Below are 20991 nucleotides of genomic sequence, written 5' to 3' on the forward strand. Positions count from 1 at the left end.
TTTGGCCGTCGTTATAGGAAACACTATATTGGATTTTAATTAAATTAAATAAAAAAAACAAGTTTTTTAACTGAAAGTAAGGAACGACGTTAAAACTTAAAACGAACAGAAATTATTCCGTATATGAAGGGGCTGTCCCCTCCTCAACGCCTCGCTCTTTATGCTAAAGTTTTTTATTGTTTAAAAAAATAAGAGTTGTGGGAGAGTCAAACTTTAGCGTAAAGAGCGAGGCGTTGAGGAGGGGACAGCCCCTTTCATAAACGGAATAATTTCTGTTCGTTTGAAGTTTTAACGTCGGTCCTTGCTTTCAGTTAAAAAAACTTGTTTTTTTATTTAATTCTTGAACGTTTTTTAATTAATGCAGGTTTTGATTTCGGCTCACCGTACATGAATAATTAAAACAAAATTTGCATATTATATTTGGTTAAATGGCTTTCTCGAAACTTGTTTAATTTTATTTACGAACGTTTTTATTAGTAATAAATATACGTAACTTAGAATTAACTTACGTAACGAACTTCTATATTCATAAATTTTTAACACGTATATTAGGGGGTTCGCCCCCTAGTCAATACCCTGCTCTTTAAACTATAGTTCGAATTTTTTTTCCAGTTCTTTAAAAATGACCTCTTAATCACAATCAGTTGATCAGTTGAAAAACTTGTTTTTTTTATTTAATTCCTGATCTTTTTCTTTAATAATGCTGGGAAATCCGGCGCCCCCTTCATAGCAATGTCCCTTCCCCCATGATAACTTCCTGCATGGAACGTGGCTTACAGCTAGCGGCCGACGCTCTCCTTCCCCCACCTACCAGAAAAAATCTCCTCTGAAACAGACTGTATAATTCCCAATAACCAATACTATATGTTAACATTGAGTAAAGTTCATAACTTTCAGCCCTCCCCCTGGGGACTTTGGGGGATCAAGTCATCCTAAAAGACATTTTTATCATATTTTCGACCATGCTGAACAAAATGGCTATCTCAAAATTTTGATCGGGTGACTTTGGGAAAAAAATGAGCGTGGGAGGGGGCCTAGTTGCCCTCCATTTTTTTTGGTCACTTAAAAAGGGCACTAGAACTTTTAATTTCCGTTCCAATGAGCCCTCCCACGATATTCTAGAACGACTGGGTCGATACGATCACCCCTGGGAAAAAAAACAAAAAACAAACAAACAAACAAACAAATAAACAAATAAACACGCATCCGTGATCTTTCTTCTGGCAAAAAATGTAAAATTCCACATTTTTGTAGATAGGAGCTTGAAACCTCTACAGTAGGGTTCTCTGATACGCTGAATATGATGGTGTGATTTTCATTAAGGTTCTATAACTTTTAGGGGGTCTTTCCCCCTTTTTTGAAAATCAGCCAAATTTTCTCAGGCGCGTAACTTTTGATGGGTAGCTCTAAACTTGATGAAAGTTATATATTTGAAATCAGCATTGAAATCTGATTCTTTTGATATATCTATTGGTATCAAAAACCCGTTTTCTAGAGTTTCGGTTACCATTGAGCCGGGTCGCTCTCTACTTACAGTTCGTTACCACGAACTGTTTGATAAATGTTGTGAAAAAGAAATTTAGTCATTTGGTAAATTATTGAATTACAATGTGTGTTGGCAACATATTATCAAACAGTTCGTGGTAACGAACCGCAAGTAAGGAGCGACCAGGCCCAATAGTTACCGAAACTGCAAAAAATATCTTTTTTGCAGTTTATATTATTGCAATATCTTAATAAAATCTTTTCGTTTAGAGTTTTAATGTCACTTAACTTTCTTTAAAAGAAAAAATTCTTTAGAGTTTCAGGAGACTCCTTTTTTGAGTTTCGGTGAATATTAGGAAGAGTCACTCTTTAATTACAATTTTCATCAATTACTGTTTAATACCAAGTTGAAACAGATATTAAATTTTGCATGTAGTCTAGGGCTATATCCAAGTGATAGGGGGAGGGGATAGGGCACAGCTAAACTGAAAGTTACTCAAAAAAAATTAAATATAAATTTTTCAAATATAATAAAGCAAGAATTTTAATATTACAGTGTTTGGTCCGGAACAAGACAGAACCTCCACTGCTGCCAAACGTTTACACGGGTGAGTGGAGAACCAAAGTTTAGCCCATATTTCATGTTTAGTTGAACAATGACGTCAAACCACTTCCCTAAACTTCTTTAAATGTCATAAAATATGCGATATGAATGATAAGAAATAATTTCTAAAACCTGCAAGAATTTCTACTTCAAGTCTCATACTTATCTATCTATAATTTTGACCGGGTATCTATAATACCGAGTAAATCTCCTTAATATATCCTCATATAGTTCCCATGACCTGATGTATCCCCCTTTTAAACAGGGGCATCATGTTTGACTGTCTGAGTCCTTTTACAAGTTGATTTCTGGATGAAAATACAGCTACCATATCTGGCAGGAAATAGTTTCTACTCCACCTCTGAGCTGGTAATATATCCTGTCCTGGGGTCGATCTACCTCCCTTTGTCTTTGTACCACTTCCAAATCACTTCCAAGCTCGAAGTTTATAAAAAGTGGATCTTTGTTCGAGTAAAATAATTTGATTTTGGTTACAGTAGCCAGGGCTTTTTTTGCCCTTTTTTTTACCTCCAGTTGATCTTGCTGGAATTTCTTTGCTGGAAATGCAGCCAAATTCTTGCTGGAAGAATATTGTCATTTGCTTTTTGAATCCTGTCGCAGCTCTCTTGACCATTTTCCAAATCTTTTGTGACCTTTAACATCTATATAGTTTTAGTAACTCCCTTTTTTTTCTGTTAAAATTCTTGTCTCTTGTCCTTCACTATTCTTTTTATACGCATTACGTTCAGCTCAGCACTCACTTAGCACCTAACTCTTGGTTTTTATTGTCTAAGGTGTTTCTGTGGAAAGATCCTCCCATTATCAGGAACACCTTAATTAGTCTTATTATTTGTTCTAAAAATGAATCTCTTTTTCTATTGTTACTTCTTACGCTGATTATATGTCACTTTCTATACAGCCCATCTCTCCAGTTTATAATTCTTACTTTTCTTCCAGTTTCTTTGTTTTATTTTGAAGGCTTCTGAATGTTGTTTTTTTATACCGCCTTTGTTCACACTTGACTTTGCTATATTTAAACATTTATTTGTTAATCTTATGGCCATTTTTCTAGTCCTTTTCAGTGCCTACGGGAGTTTCTATTGCATATTGTTTTTGTCTTAATTATACCTTACCAAATTTTCTTTTCTTTTTAATTCTTCTTTCAGCTTGTTTAGTAAATCCTCCTGTTTTTTCTGCTATTTTATTTATTTATTTATTTTAGCCTAGCTAAAGTGTCTCAATTTCTATTCTTTTATTCCCTGCAGTGATGATCTAAATCATCAAAATAGTCATCATCAAAATTTGATGATCACAAACCATTGTCGTTTTGATGATCAAAATCATCATCATCAAAACAGTCTCTCTCATTCAGATTTATTCCCCTTCTTCTCTTTGATACTATTAACTATTTCATGCTGCAAGAATATCACGCCCGCTAAAGATCCATCTAAAGATTATTTCTGCTTAGTTTTTTAAGCTTTTTAAATTATTCACCACAGTACTGTTTTTAGCATTTTTATCAATTCATATTCACTCCAGTCTTCCATTCTTAAAAATTGAGATTGTTCAATATGTTTTCCTTTTCCTCTATCAATTCTTTTCTCTAAATCGCCTTATCGTAGGCTAAGTCTACTTTTATTTCTAGTTCATCCAACAATACTAATTTAAAGCTGATCATTTTCTACACCACAGCTATAGAGACTTGTTAACTAGAATATAGTTACTAAACTTAGAGAGCTTGGAAGATAACCAAAATAACACTTCTCTTAAATCTTGCACCCCTTCATTCAAAACTACTAACTCTTCCATGCTGACGCAACCTAACAAAGATATACCCCATTTATTGTCATTTAAGGTCCATGTCAAAGAATATGGGTAACTTAAAAGAGTGGAAATTGGCACTAGTGTTGGCAGTAGAAAACTATCAACGCCATCTAATATATGGTGAAACTATGCATTTTTTCAAGTTCTGTAATCATTTTTCTGTCAGGAATCAAGAACAGACACTTATTAATACCTAATTTCACGTAGTATTACACTGAAAAATACCAAGTGTCGCCAAACGCTAGATGTCATTGATATTCTTTTTTTTGTCGACACTAGTGCCAGTTTCTACTCTTATATGTTACCCATACCCTTTGGTCCGTACATGCTTAATTGCGCACACTTTTCGGTACAACAGGGTATATTCCTCAAAGGAGGTAAGGGTACGCAGTTTTCCAACTCATGCATAGTATTGGAAGAGAACCCCCTCTTTTCTTAGTCACTAATATTCACCCCTCTTTTCTAATCATTTAATTCAGAAAATTCCTTGATACAAAACTTGCTTGTTATTGAAAATTGAAAAAAAAAATCCATGCCTTTTATATATATTTTTTTTTTTTTTTTTTTTTTTTTTTTTTTTTTATTCCAATATTCACGGCGCCAGGTACTTCAAAGTAACTGATATGCCACTATACATTTACCTCTTTCAATGGCCTCGAGGTTTTAAATGTCTATTGAACCTTCTTTTGAAGGTGTCAACAGAGGGATTTGCAGGGATAATATCCACAGGAAGATCGTTCCAGATAGAAGTGCAACGCCAGATGAAGCTGTTCCTTATACGCTTGACTCTTAGTACATTATTTTTGAAATAATTGCTCTAAACCTTGTGTATTTGTGTGGGTCATTATAGCTGTACAAAGGGGGGCATATTTCAAGACTGGTCATAGTAACGAGTTAAATGCATGTAGGTTTAAAAAGCTCTTCTCAATATTACATCAAAACTTTCATTTAGAGGCTTGACCAATTCTTGTGTAGAGGCGCAGCCCGCCCTATTTGCCCTATTCTTGATCTTCTGAAGTGGTGCCAACAGAGTTTTCGGAGCACCAGCAAATAGCGGGCAACCATATTCAGCTATGGGTCTGATGCAAGACTTGTAGAGTGGGATGATCGAGCTTGATGGAAGAAGGTTTTTGCAGCGAAGAGTAACTCCCAGCTTTCTTGCGCAGGAGGTTCTCACCCGATCAAGGTGGTTGTTCCAAGAGAGATCGGAGGAGAAATGAATCCCCAGTAGACGAAACTCGTCGACTCTCTTTATAGCTTCATTTTTGAAGATGAAACTGGGGTAAATTGTATATTTAAACTAACCGTATTGTCCCTATGGTATGATTATTTCTGAAAACTTTTTTTAGTGAAACTTTAGTGAAAAAAAGTCGAAAATTTACCTGAACTAGGGATAACCTTTCGAAGTTTTCCTAGTGAATCTTTAAAAGACCTAACTTCTTTAGTTAAGCTCAAAACGTCATCTGGGTCAATTGCACCGCTTTCAATGCTGCCCTCTGAGCTGACACTCGCTAGCGAAATTGAGCGGCTCGTACTCGCAGCTGAGGGAGCTGGACTAGGGTTTGGTAAGCTAGTGATGTGCCTCAATAAATTAGGCAAATTCCTGGATTGGCTGGATTCCATCATCAATCCGCTGCTCATGGCTACCATTTATGAACTAAAAGAGAGACAAATTATGCGTTTAAGGCTAGAAATCAATTTTCCAACGTTATATTTGTTTGCAGGAGGGAGCAAGGATCGTAAAGTCATGGGGCCCCCTCCTTTGGATTGTTTAATACATGTATAAACAAATGAAAGAGCAAGAAGAGTAGAAACCTTTTCTTCAAAATCAAATTATAGTCCACCCAATAACGTTGACATAGTAAAAAGCAACGTGTCTCATATTTTATTCTTGCAACGTCATATACAACAATTGTCGCAGAAAGCTGGAGGATGGACCATTTGAATTTTAAATTAAAGATATAAAGATTTATAATTAAAATCTTACATGGCCAATCAGATGGCTGTCATCCGTCTTTTGAACGGCATTTCTGCCCCGGACGCCGAGATTGACATCGAAAGAAAAACTCTAGACATCCATATTAATCTAAAGCCAAATGATTGAAATTTACGGTAAGATAAAATTCTGGGAACTTCAGAATACAAGCAATATTAAGTCATGAAGCCCCAAATCATGAAAATAGCTAATTTTAAGCAAAAGGTTCATAGTGGTCTTATTAAAAAATGGACTATTTCTCAAACATAAAATTTGAAAAACAATAGTACTCAATGAATTTATGCAGGACGGTAGCAAAATACAAAAAGGCTAGAGTGAAAAAAAAACACATAACTACCACTATTTATACATTTATGCGTATACATACACCAAACACTAAACTTAGAATATCAAAAAATAAATTACAACAAAAAATAAAACATAAAACCGCAAAGAAAAGAAGAAAACGAGGACAATAAACGGCCAGTAAAAAATTAGAAAAATTATGCAAATATATTGGTCAAGGACTTCGCTTGACCGTCCTCAGTGCAGAATAAAACTGATAAAAATATAAAAAACCCAACCTTAAAACAAAACACAAAACTAAAATACGATGTCCTATTAACCGTAAAATAGGATTATCCTATTCACCGTTACTTAGAAAGGGTCATCTTATTTTAGTTTTGTGTTTTAAAATTGTTGTTTTAAAAAAATGTAAAATTTAAAAGTTGTTTGGCATAAACAATCAATGAGACTTGGACTAGATTGTAAGCAAACGAAAATTAAAGTTGATAAAAATTAAATAAAAAGATAAAATAAAGATAAAGATAGAATATAAAGATATAAAATATAAGATATAAAGATATAAAGATGATAAAATAAAAAGAACATTCAGTAAATTATACTTATAAGAAAAATAGGGTACTTGCGTATTAAACGTACTCTTTTATATACTGCTAAAGAAGTCAAATTTGGTTAATGCTAATGAAATAAAATCAAATAGAATGAATATATAGAATTTGTTTAGAAACAAATTTTGGGTATATATTTGCAGATTAGGAGGGTAGGGGTAAAGCATAAAATATATTAAATACGTAACCTAACCTAGGTACCTCCCCCCCTAAAACCCCAAAAAACAACAGTTTAAATATCGTAAACGCAATGAAAACTACTCTTTGCTGGTTTATAATGGTTTACAAGACTAATCCTATTCAGAACTGTATAATTCTTAAGAATCAACATGCATTGACTTGGGGATAATTATGAATACTTTGTATATTTGGTCTTTCCTTCGCAGTTATGTAGCATTGAGAAGTTTACAACTATTTTGTTTTCACCTCTGCCACTATCAGGAGTGCCAACTGTGGGGCAGAGGGTCAAATTTCACCTCCTTAGAGTCTGAAGATTTTGGATTTTCATTGAAAAAAATCAATGAAACCAAAATTATAAACTCCCCCTCAAATATTTAGAAAAATTTCTATTTTCGGATCGTAAATAAAATATCAAAATATTTTTTTGCCCTCCCCCCTAAATACTCGTTAATTGGCGAGCCTGGTCAGTTTAATACCTGCACGGCTTCTTAAAATTTTAAGATGCTGGATTTTTCGCTTTGAAGTTACTCCCACTCCGTATTCGCTTCTCAAGAAAACGACATGCTTCTAAATTTTTATATGCTTCATCAGGCTGTTTTCAAAACTCTGATTAGGCCATAACTAAACCATAATCTACTATTCAATGCAAGCTTGGAACTAAAAGAGAAATTCGCACTTGCAACATTGTTGTCATAGTGAGAAATCACTATTATTTCTTCATTATATTATGTCTTCACTGTTACTTCTCCTTAGTGCCGTTACTGGAGATATTATATGTAGACTTAACAGAAAATCATTAATATTTCGTCGTTTATCTAACTGACAGCCTACAGCAGCCTATCGATACAAATATAAAGTATGAACTCAGGTAAGACTTGTAGGGGGAGGAAGCCAAGGATGACTGCATCAAGATGTTGCACCAGGATAAAAGCTAAAGCAGTCCCAGCAGCCTTTAACAAACGTTGACGCTCTCCTTGGCCACGTCCAGGGGGCGGTAGAGGATTTGCTCCCCCCGAAATGTTTGTCCGGCTCGTAAAAATGTATAAAAATGCATATAAACAAATTTAAAACAGCAGGTTAAAAATTTGCCATAATAAGAAGAAAATTTTTGACGAAGCAAAATTTGAATAGATATCCGTGTCAGACGTAAGCAAGTAAAACCGAAATGTACCAAAAAATTTGCATACGTGCCACACTGTACCAGGACCTTGAAATTGTACCAAAAATATTGGCAGTTCAAAAAACATTACATTGCCAACAAGTTCTATCATACCCATGAAATCTTTATTAATTAGTAATCACCAAAAATTGTGAATCACCAATAAACTTCAGCATTAATCAATCTTCTTGGATTAGAGCTAAATCTTTCCAAGACATTATGGATAATTGCTTCTTGTTTGACTTTTATTCCGTAATTCCAACTGTTCATTTCCAGCTTTTTCAACCAGGTACCTTGAATCAACTGCTTTTTTAATCATCAACCTTTTCAACCGCTTCAACCATACCTATTGTAAACTTGAAGTTATAAGGGGGGCATCTACCCCCCTCTGCCCCTCCCCCCTCCCCTTCCGTACGCCCTTGCTCCAGTGTCCTACGCTACGTTTTTCAACGCTGTTCGATAACGCTCCATCCTATTCTACTAAACACCATGAAAATTAGAGAAAAGACTTAATAAGCAGTAAGTTCTGAAATTTAGTGCCCTCTTTAATTTACTAAAGTGGTCAGGGGGTGCCCTATTCCTACTTTTTATTTCTTTTGTGACCTCGTTGTTCTCATGAGCTCATAAGGCATCTGTCTAGAATATCTGGACGTTAATTTTAGCCAAAATAGTCAAAGAGCGCCAAAAGTATGACTGTGGGGGGTGACATGGTGCGTGTATCCCCAGAGAGCGAGGGTACCAAACTCGGTAAAAAATTATATCTAGAAGCATAAGCTTTTCAGATCTAATTTATGGTAGAGAAACATGGACACATTAAACCGTGGACACACATTAAACATGGACGCATCAAATCAGAATCGCACAAGGACTTACGACCTGGACAACTGTGGCATTCCAGGGGACCCTTGGTCCATTCCTCACAAACTGGATTTATATAAATTGATTAAATTGAATATCGAGATGAACTAAACTGAAAATGAATATCGATTATGCCCCCCAAAGCGTCATCTGACATTGAAAAAAAAGTCACCTTCAAGCAAATGATAAGCCAAAGAGTATGGGTAACTTATAAAGATTGGGAACTGACGCTACTTTTGACAAAAAAAAAAAAAAAAAAAAAAACTATCAACGCCATTTAGCGTCTGGTGATACTTGACAATTTTTCAAGCTTTATAACCGTTTTACTGTCAGGAATTGAGATCAGAAACTTATTACTACCATAATTTTACCAATTACACTGATTAAATTAACGATTTTACTTATTACACTGACAAAAATACCAAGTTTCCTCAAACGCTAGATGTCAAATTTCGCCAATACTCTTTGGGATTCTGACAAACTACCATATGTCTATGTTTAATTATAATAAGGTGGAATTAGATTTCACAGCCATGTAGATTGTATACATGGTGAGTTGTTAGTTAATCCAGAGTAACCCCCTCCTAGAGGAGGGGGTTACTCTGGAGAATATTTCCGTGGAGGATGTTTCTTTGGGGTAAGAGACATTTCTATTAAGGGGGATATAGATTTCTATCCATAGATTTCTATCTATGGAGAGAAATGTCAGTAACTGAAGAGGAGAAGGATGAAAAATTATCAAGTGTAGGAAATTCTGTAGACAGGGGGGTAAAAAGTTGAAAACTCTAGAAACAGTAGCCCTGGCAGTGGATGAAGATAGAATAGAGTTTAACCCCTCACCCACTAAAAGACAAATGATTGAAAAAATATATATCGATGGTTCTAAAATAACGCAAAAAATACTGCTCTTTCAAAGAAAAAATCCTTATACCTCCTCCTTTCTAAATAATAGATTCACCCCCCCCCCCTGCCACTCTATCCAAGGCTCAGCCATTATTGAGTATTAAGATACCATATATAACAAAAATTCAGTCAAAGCAACATGCAAGAGATCAGGTATAGGCTATGACAACAAACACTGTATGTATGTTTCCCATACTTTCAGCACCATGCCAGCACAAACAGAAGACACATTGAGAACTGCTCTTACCAAGAAAAAGATTCCATACCTCTTTGCCTCTTAAAATCTGAACCCTCCCTCTCCCTCTGTTGTGAAAGCTCAGTTTTTTTTGTATTGTTTCTGTTTTCATGTTGTACGGTTGTATTTCTAAGTGGTGCCAAGTTTTTTGTTTCCTAATTAGGGAGTGCTTTCCCTGTATTAAAAAAAGAGCTTTCAATCACCATTTATTTTTGCTATTTTACTTTTGTTTGCAAGTTTTTTTTTATAGGTCAATAGTTTTTTTTCCTGTAGAAATAGTTAGGGAGTCATCCAAAAATATTGTCAATATGAATGCAAGAAAATCAGTCTCTGGGGCTCCTCTTGATCATTCATGATCAAGAGGTGATCAAGAGCTCCTCTTGATCATTCATGATCATGATCATTCATGATCATGTATTTCGGCTGTTTGGACATCTTTGCATTTTTGTGTGGACATCTATGATATAATTAATGTAATGCATCAAACAGATACCTAGGGTGCAATCAGCTGTGACCTATTAAATATAATTATACTATTTGTATAATTAGAAAGACAACGAAAGAAAGGTTGAGGTGGTTAGGGCACATTCTGCAGATGAAGGTTGACAGATTGCCGAAGATTGTCCTTTTTGGCCAACCGTCTAAGGCTAAACAGAAAGCAGGTCATCCTCGTCTGGGATGGAAGGATGCCATAAAGATATATTCAAAGGAAATAGGAACTTCCTGGGAGGGTGTAAGAATGAAGGCTTAAAGTAGATTGGGATGGAGGAGGAGCATGTATAGCTGTGTTGGCCTTAGGCGGCTTGATACTGCTGTTAGTTGTTAGTAGTAGTAGCATAGTTTGGCCTGCTATTTGTATGCTGCAGAAAAATATTCAGCAATTTTTGACAACATACACCCTTTTAGAAATCTGGACACAAATAGTAGTGTTTTATTTAGTTTCATACCGCCTCTAGTTGATCTGAAATGGAAAAATTGATACCATTCGCCAAAATATCTGTTTACATTCTTTGATAGCTTGGATACACTTACGCTATTTTGATTTAGTTAATTTTTAAGAGCAGACGTAGCCCCGAAAGTTTGAACATGATACCCTCAGTCGTTCTCAGGATACTGCTGAGATGCCTTATTGGGAATTAGCATTAACACAGTGCATTTTGATTTAATATTAAGACAACATTTAGTTTTTAAACATAGTGGGCAAATGGGAGGTTGGGGTGGGAGGGGGATTAGTTGCCCTCCAATCACTTTTGACTATTAAAAAGGGCACCAGCCCTTTCTATTTTCAATCGAATGAGTTCTTTTCGAAGTTCCTACGACAACTCATTCGATAAGAAGTGCCCTGGTCTAAACAAAAGAAAAAAAATAATACATTGTACCCACATCGATCTTTGCTATAGAAATGTCAAGCCTTCCAATCACTTTCGACTATTAAAAAGGGCACTAGGCCTTTCGATTTCCAATCAAATTTCCTACGACAATTCCTTCGATACGAAGTGCCCTGGTCTAAACAAAAGAAAGAAAAAAATAATACATTGTACCCACATCGATCTTTGCTATAAAAATGTCAAGCCTTCCAATCACTTTTGACTATCAAAAAGGGCACTAGGCCTTTCGATTTCCAATCGAATGAATCCTTTTTGGGTTTCTATGACAACGCGTTCTATAAGCACCTTATATGCCCCACGGGCATAAATTAGAACCCAAACCCTAAGGACTGTGAGGGGGTTGTCATCCTCAAACACCATTTCCAGAACTGCCAACTACGTTAAACAAAATGGCTATCTCAAAATTTTGATTGGATTTGTTTGGGGAAATGATGGACGTTAGAAGGGGTTAGTTGCTCTCCAATCACTTTCAACTATTAAAAAAGGCACTAGCCCTTTCAATTTCCAATCAAATGAGCCCTTCTACGACAATGCTTTCTATATAAACCTTATAAGCCCCTAGGGCATAACTTACAACCCTTGCCCTGAGGGCTAGGGGGGATTGTCATCCTCAAAGACCTAATTTCCAGAACATTCTACTACGTTGAACAAAATGGCTGTCAGAAAATTTTTATTGGATGTGTTTGGAAGAATAGTGGGCATGAGAGGGGGGTTAGCTACCCTCCAATCACTTTTGACTATTAAAAAGGGCACTAGCCCTCTCAATTTCCGATTGAATGAGCCCCTTTTGAAATTTTTACGATATATATAAAAACCTTATATGCTACCAGGGCATAACTTAAGACCTTTGCCCTTGGGCTCTGGGGGGTTTGTCATCCTCAAATATATAATTTCCAGAACTTTCAATTACGTTCAACAAAATGGCTATCTCTAAACGTTGATTGAATGTGTTTGGAGAAATGGTGGGCGTGAGAGGTGGTTGATTACTCTCCACCCACTTACGACTATTAAAAAGGGCACTAGCCCTTTCAATTTCCGATCAAATGAGCACTTTTTGAAATTTCTATAACAACTTTCTATATAAACCTTATATGCTCCCAGGGCATAACTTACAACCTTTGCACTAAGGGCTCTGAGGGGGTGATCATCCTAAAAGACCTAATTTCCAGAAATTTCAACTACGTTGAACAAAATGGATATCTCAAAATTTTGATTGGATGTGTTTGGGGATATGGTGGTTGTTAGAGGGGGGTTAGTTGCCCTTCAATCACTTTCAACTATTAAAAAAGGGCACTAGCACTTTCAATTTCCAATAGAATGAGCCCTTTTTTAAGTTTCTACGACAACGCTTTCTATCAGAACCTTACAGGCCCCCCGGCCATAACTTACAAACCTTACCCTGAGGGCTGTGGGGGGGGAGGGGGTTGTCATCTTTAAAGACCTCATGTTCAGAAATTTTAACTACCTTGAATAAAATGGCTATCTCAGGATTTTGATTGGATGTATTTGGGGAAATGGTGGGCGTGAGAGAGAGGTTAATTGCCCTCAAATCACTTTCGACTATTAAAAAAGGGCTCTAGTCCTTTCAATTTCCAACTGAATGAAGCCCTTTTTCAAGTTTCTACGACAAAGATTTCAATAAAAACCTTATATGCCCCTAGGGCATAACTTATAACCCTTGCCGTGAAGAGAGTGGGGGAAGTGTCCTGCTCAAAGATATAATTTCCAGAACTTTCAACTGCCTGGAACAAACCGGCTATCACAAAATTTTGATTGGGTGTGATTGAGGTAATGGTGGGCGTGGAAGGGGTGTTATTTGCCTTCCAATCACTTTCAAATATTAAAAAGGGTACTAGTCATTTCAATTTCCAATCGAATGAGACCTTTTTGAAGTTTCTACGACAGCAGTTTCTATAGAAACCGTATATGCCCCCAGGGCATAACTTCCAACCCTTGCCCTGTGGGCTGTGGGGGAGTGTCCTCCTCAAAACATAATTTCTATCTGGAAATCAACTACGCTGAACAAAATGGCTATCTCAAAATTTTGATTGGATGTGTTTGGGGAAAGAGTGGGCGTGTAAGGGGTGATAGTTACTTTCGACTATTAAAAAGGGCACTAGCCATTTAAATTCCCAATCGAACGAGCCCTTTTTGAAGCTTCTACGACAACGCCCCAGGGCATAAGTTATACCCCAGGGCATAACTTACAACCCTTGCCCTGAGGGTTGTGGGGGAGTGCCCTTCTCAAAATTTTGATTGGATTTGTTTGGGGAAATAGTGGAAGTGGAAGGGGTGTTAGTTGCCTTCCAATCATTATCGACTATTGAAAAGGGCACTACCCATTTAAATTTCCAATAGAATGAGCCCTTTTTGAAGTTTCTACGACAACGCTTTCTATAAAAACCTTATATTCACACAGGGTATTAGTTTTACAACCCTTGACCTGAGGACTGTGGGGGGTTGTCATCCTTAATGACATAATTTCCGGAACTTTTAACTACGTTGAACAAAATGGCTATCTAAAAATTTTGATTGTATGTGTTAGAGGAAACGATGGGCGAGAGAGGGGGGTTAGTAGCCTTCCAATCACTTTGACGATTAAACTGGGCAAAGGTCATTTCAGTTTTAGGTCGAACGAGCCTTTTTTGTAGTTTCTATGACAATATTTTCTATAAAAACCTTATATACCCCAAGGGTATGACTTGCAGCCCTTGCCCTGAAGGATGGGGGGGAGTGTCCTCCTCAAAAAATTAATTTCTATTTAGAATTCAACTATTCTGAACAAAATGGCTATCTCAAAAATTTTGATTGGATGTGTTTCGGGTGGGCGTGGAAGGGGTGTTAGTTACCTTCCAATCACTTTCGGCTATTAAAAAGGGCACAAGCCACTCAAATTTCCAATTGAATGAGCCCTTTTCGAAGTTTCTACGACAACTTCTTAGATACGAAGTTCCCTGGTCCAAAGGAAAAAAATAATAAATAAAACATTGTGCCAACATCGTTCTTGTATGCCCCCAGGGCATAACTTAAAACCCTTGACTTGAGGGCTGTGGTGGAGTGTCCTCATCAAAAACATATTTTCTGTCTGAAAATCGACTACGCTGAAAAAAATGGCTATCTCAAAATTTTGATTGGATGTGTTTGGGGAAATGGTCTGCGTAGAAGGAATGTTAGTTGCCTTCCACTCACTTTCGACTATTAAAAAGGGCACAAGCCACTCCAACTTCCAATCGACTGAGCCCTTTTCGAAGTTTCTACGACAACTCCTTCGATACGAAGTATCGAAGGAGTTATTTTTTTCTAAAGGATAAAAATAAATAATACATTGTGCCAACATCGTTCTTTACTTAGGCAGCGCTACTGCGCTGCCTATGATATTTTTTACCCGTTTTGTTCAAGCTAATGTAAAACCATGGCTAATATGAGTTAGTTCAAAATGCCCAGTTCAAACAAGTAGTTTAATTCACCACCCCTAAGGAATAAATTACCAGCAATTATATGGTTGGTACCGCTAATGAGATTTATTGGTTCAAGGCTGGTGCAACATTTTTTTTAAGACAGTTTTTCTTTTCTTTGTCATATAAATGAATTTGAAATAGATTACTTGAAAATTATATGTGAATTGTCCTAAAATTCCATCAATTTCTAAAAAATACTATAAAATTTTGTTCTTCCTAAATTATGCCACCCAAGGTGGCCTAAAACATATCCTAAAACGGCCTATATAGTCACCTAATTGATAAATGAATAGATTTATTGGGAATTAAATTCAATAATAAATCTAAATAATAAAAAGAAATATATCATCATATACAGCTATTCTGTTTGCCATGGCATGAATATAGAGAGAAAATACACGAAATAAATAATCAAAACCACAAGTTTTACATCTGATTCTTTTAGTTTCAAAACAGAAATTACACAAAAGTATTTGTGTTTTTGAATTTTTTATTGAGTTATTCCCATCGAAAATATCATTGCTGAATACACTTTGTAACCGCTTTCTTAAGACTGAAAATTATTTCGGAGGGGGCTCACATTATCATGAAATAGCACATTTCTATTCATTCAAAGAATGAAATGTAATGTCACCTCTATGATGAAAATAAAATCGAAAAAGTAAACAATTTTTAAGTTTTTGTATATTTCTGGAAGAGGGAGGACAACAGTTATTTCCATTTTTACATTTCTGGGGATTCAAAAGTCAATAACAAAATCTTCTATATTTCAACCTGCTACCACCCGTGGCTTGGGGGTAGTTTCCGGCTTGGGGGTAGTTTTTACTTCCTTTTATGCAAAACCTTTGAGAGTTTCCCGGGGCACAGGAGAGTTTTCACGATGGTAGAAGGCATGCCACGCTAAAATGAAATCTGAACCTCGTTTAACTGTTATTATGAAATACGAGCCTTATTTGAGGTCTTCAGAATTGATTAATAACTACTACTTTTCTTAGTAGTAATAATTTATTTATGTTGCATTTTACAGTTATTTAGAAAGTTCCTTTTTTATTTGACAAAGATTCAAGGGGCTGCTCACTCTCCCCCTCCTATAAATAAAAGTTCAGATAGGGATAAAATCCTACTAACAGACAGTGGTAAATTTCACAAAAAAAACACTAGATATTTCGGTCACATATGCAGTAACCGTCATCGGTAGTAATATTTATCATTGTCTATTAAAAGGATTTTATCCCTATTTGAACTTTTTCGTGGAAAGGCAGTCTGGTCTTCGAAATAATCTACTCCACCCCCTGGTCAGAGCGCCGCTTATTCTAACACGCATGGCAAGCCTTCAGCTTGTATGTTGTGCCTCACCAGATGTACACGATTTTAGTAGCGGAGGATCCCTCACAAAAAAATGGATGTCCAGTCAGCACTAAACGAAATATCAAGAACCGTCAGTTTTAAAAAAAACGTGTGAAGTAACATAATTTAAAGAGCAGGGGGTTAAGGTTGTGGCATCCTCCCTCTTATGTAAACTAATTGATGGTTCTTTTGAACTTTAAAGTCGCTGTTTGGTTTCATTTCTAAACTCATTAATTTGACAAAGAATGGAGTGACCTCTCAGTTTTCTGCCACCTAGTGCATATTTAGAAGCGCCATTTTTTTCTGTCAAAAGTGGCGAGCTTCAACGACCTTCGGTTGCCCCATGGGCTGTACACAGTTTGAAAGTTATCCATCCCTCGCAAAGATAGGAATGTCCAGTAGGCACTAAATGAAAGGTCAAAAACCGATAGTTTTGCCAGATACGTATAAAACAAAAATAATTTGTCAGAACAAATTCAATGCTGAATGTGTTATTTCCGCTAATTTTCCTCACAATTTGAATATTATTGTTTCAGAACAAACCACAAACTTTAATAAAAATGTCAATGTTGCAAATTTCTTTTTTCCTCTCAAGGACTGCCCCTTCTCGTGTTTGTTAATTGAAAAAATAAAAAATTTTGTGATTAACAAAAATATGCAATAACTAGTCCACCACATATTAACATAATATATCATCATGTAACTTATTAATAATATAGATTTAAATAATATAATTATAAAATAAATATTTTGGAGAGAATGATGGATGAATCATTGTTTTAGTCTCCTTTAAGTATTCCTCATGATTCAGTTGTAGTTACCCTTAAGGGTTTATGTGATGCTATTTTCTTAACTGGTGTTCAAACAAACAAAACATATTAATTAAACTTTTTTTATTTTTTAGTATATATGTGCTGTTATTTGCAAAATTTCTCTACAATCTGGTACCTGTGTTAATTTAGTCAATAAAAGAATAAATAAAACGTGATAAAAAATAATAAAATAAAAAAGATAATAAAAAAATGAATGAACAAAATAAATAATAAAAAATAAAAATAAATAAACAAAAATAACTATTTTTTAGTAAATATGTGCTTTTATTTACAAAATTTCTCTGCTATCTGGTACCTGTTTTAAATTAGTCAATAAAAAATAAATAAATAAAAAGTAAAAAAAAACAATAAAAAATAAATAAAAATATAAATAAAATAAATAAATAATAAAAAATAAAAGATTAATAAATTTTTTTAGTAAATATGTGCTTTTATTTACAAAATTTCTCTACTATCTGGTACCTATGTTAAATTAGTCAATAAAAAATAAATAAATAAAAAGTAAAAAAAAACAATAAAAAATAAATAAAAATATAAATAAAATAAATAAATAACAAAAAAATAAAAGATTAATAAATTTTTTTTTAGTAAATATGTGCTTTTATTTACAAAATTTCTCTGCTATCTGGTACCTGTTTTAAATTAGTCAATAAAAAATAAATAAATAAAAAGTAAAAAAAAACAATAAAAAATAAATAAAAATATAAATAAAATAAATAAATAATAAAAAAATAAAAGATTAATAAATTTTTTTTTAGTAATTATATGCTTTTATATACAAAATTTCTCTGCTATCTGGTACCTGTTTTAAATTAGTCAATAAAAAATAAATAAATAAAAAGTAAAAAAAACAATAAAAAATAAATAAAAATATAAATAAAATAAATAAATAATAAAAAAATAAAAGATTAATAAAAATTTTTTTTAGTAAATATATGCTTTTATTTACAAAATTCTCTGCTTTCTGGTGCCTGTTTTAAATTAGTCAATAAAAAATAAATAAATAAAAAGTAAAAAAAAACAATAAAAAATAAATAAAAATATAAATAAAATAAATAAATAATAAAAAAATAAAAGATTAATAAATTTTTTTTTAGTAAATATGTAATTTTATTTACAAAATTTCTCTACTATCTGGTACCTATGTTAAATTAGTCAATAAAAAATAAAATAAGAAAATAATAAATAAATAAACAAAGTAAAATAAGAAAAAATATAATAGAAGTTTATTCACTCTGGCGGAAAATACTTTTATAGAGGTCACGCCCTGAATCAAAATTTTGGTTCAGTAGGGAGGGGACCAAGAGCTCAGAAAAAGCTCAAAAGACGAATTAATGGGAAGTATTTTTAAAACCACAAACTTTTAAATTTTTGAAGGGGGGGAGTCCAAAGACCTTCCCCCTACGTTCACATCGTGTAATAACAATAAATTATAGCAATATATAATATAGCATATAACAATAAATAAATATAGCAATAAATTAATAAACAATGCTAGAATAAAGTATAGGGACTTTCTCAAATAAACAAATAGCGGACAGAGTAATATACAACTACGCCTTAGAAATGAAAATAAACAAAAGGCTACTGCCACTTAAAAAATTGCATTGTTTATTATTTTTATTTTAAGCAAGGGTGCCAAGCTTTTTTCTTTCTGGTGTTGGCTAGGGCTCGTCATAATTTCTTGACCCTTTCTAATATGCTTATTTACCAACAAATTCAGAATTTCAGAGTTTAAAGTTTAGAGCCGAAGTTCAAAACCACCGAAGGCCAACATAACCACTCAAAGAAGGGCCAACACAACCGCTCAGTGCCGTGTCTGTTTCTTGGCTATGCTTAACTTAAAGCAACAAGGACACTGAAAATGAAGTTTGATTGTTGGCATTAGTTAAGTGAAAACGTTTACAACCATGTATATTTTAAAAATTAGTAAAAATCTTTAATGAAAAATATTTCCATATGCAGTTGTATTGTAGTGGGTGTTAAGCAGATACGGCCTTAGGAAATCCGAGAGGGCACTTGCCCCGGGCGTAGAAGTTTTAGGGGCTCAAAATTTCAAATAAATAATGTGATGGCTATAATCCTTTTGTAATTTTGAAATTTTGATTTATTAAAATAAAGTAGAAGGCAAAGTTGGCAGTAAGTAAAGAAAACTGAATTCAAAATTGTTTCCTTTTCCCCATATCTTCATCACCATTCCTTGAAAATAAAATTATGTAGATCAAATTTAATTAATTTTAGAGCACAAAAAATAGAAGCAATGAATTGGGACGAGGTAATTAATAATTTTGCAGAGGCTAAAGTAAGAAAAGTTAGATTTAAATAAATAGATTTTATTTAATAAATGACAATTTTGTTAATAAATGAAATATTTTTTTAAATTTGATTTGAAACTTTTTGGGAGACAGAGGAGGGGGGGGCTCTAATCAAGATTTTGTCCCAGCCGCAAGAGAGCCCAGAACCGCCACTGGTGCTAAACAAAAAAAAATCACATGGGTGAAAAATGAATAATAATTAAGGTAGAACCACATAAGAAACACAAGTTTAAGAAGGAGTAGCTTTCTTTTGAAGGTCTATTTGTTTTTGGGAATCAGAGGTTGTTAATATTGGAATTTGTACTGACAGAAAGCTTTCCCAAAGTTAACTAATTGGTTTTGATTATTCATTTATAGCAATTTATTAGATCATTTTTAGGGAAAACTAGGAAATGTTCTAAATTTTCTAAGGATTTTAGTAAAACCCGAGGGTTTGCTGACTCTAAAAACTCATTGTACACCAGATGGCGCGTGCCAAACGTGGCAAAACCGTGCGGCACACATGGCGTTCCAAGATGTTTACCAAGTGGCGGGAAGTCAGCAACTTCCCTCCCTATAAAGCCAAGCTTTTCAGGTATGAATGGACTTAAGATGGGTTCAAGAGGCTAAAAAATTGTTTTATTTTGATGTACTGGTACTTTAAGGCCCTCCATATCCCAAACAAAGGTCTTTACCATAGTCAAACTTGAAGCCAGTTTTCTTGAGTTTGCAGGTTAGTATCAATATATATCAGTGCATCAAATTTATTATTTCTATGGAATCCTGGTGTTTTTTTTTTGGGGGGGGGGGGGAAGTCTCAGACACTAGTTGTATCTAAATGTGATTCTATTCACCCCTTCATTTCTGAAAAATGTGCGCAATAATTTAAGGTACACTGTCGTTCAATCAACTGAAACAAATTATCATACTTGGGAGTTAAAATAAAGTAACTCTGTCATTGGCAAGGCATGTGGAAGTTCAAAAGGAAAGCTAAGAATCTTGTCTTTGTTGAAAAAATTCCGAAATTATTGTTTCCGGGAAAAGGAAGAAAAACATCATAACCTATGCAGAAAACAAAAGTATGGAGTCCTAAACCAAAAATGTAGATCAGTGGTTCTCAAACTTTTCAAACAAAACAAATAAAAGTAAATTTTTGATATGTTTTGTAAAGTTTTTTTTTTGTCCTCTTCCAACAAAAATCCTAGATACGCCCTTGGAACCTTTCTTGCTTCCTCTACGGAAATTGGGATGGTCTACAGAATTACTGGAGCAGCAAACAGGGCACAGAGATTTGAAGTTTTTAAGTTTTGAGGAGACAGGCTCGATGAAGCATTAAAACTGCTCAAAGTGTTGACTCTTTTAAATTTTGAGAGAAAATAATGTTTTCAATTACGAACTAAATTTATCTGTGAATCTGCAAAAATAAAGGATCTTATGGTATCTGTTGTTTTGAGCTTCTCTTTTCCAATTCCCAATAAACAATCATGGATTGATTAAGCTAGTTTAGACTCTGTTGTTGATTAACCCCTTCTTACCC

At 34.4% G+C, this 20991-nt stretch overlaps 1 protein-coding gene across 2 annotated transcripts in view; it reads right to left on the reverse strand.

Annotated features, from left to right (window-relative positions):
* LOC148942553 (rho GTPase-activating protein 45-like) overlaps positions 1-20991 on the reverse strand; it is a 311254-nt gene that overhangs the window by 165211 nt on the left and 125052 nt on the right. For both annotated transcript variants that reach the window (XM_089102066.1, XM_089102067.1), the window contains one exon: positions 5296-5570. In XM_089102066.1, the coding sequence (XP_088958192.1) occupies positions 5296-5563 (268 nt within the window). In that variant the 5' untranslated portion in view covers positions 5564-5570. The remainder of the gene's footprint in view (positions 1-5295; positions 5571-20991) is intronic.

This window comes from Artemia sp. Qi Xiang Cuo, chromosome 16 (assembly GCF_049724085.1).
Source record: "Artemia sp. Qi Xiang Cuo chromosome 16, ASM4972408v1, whole genome shotgun sequence".
In the NCBI taxonomy this organism is placed as follows: Eukaryota; Metazoa; Arthropoda; class Branchiopoda; order Anostraca; family Artemiidae; genus Artemia; species Artemia sp. Qi Xiang Cuo.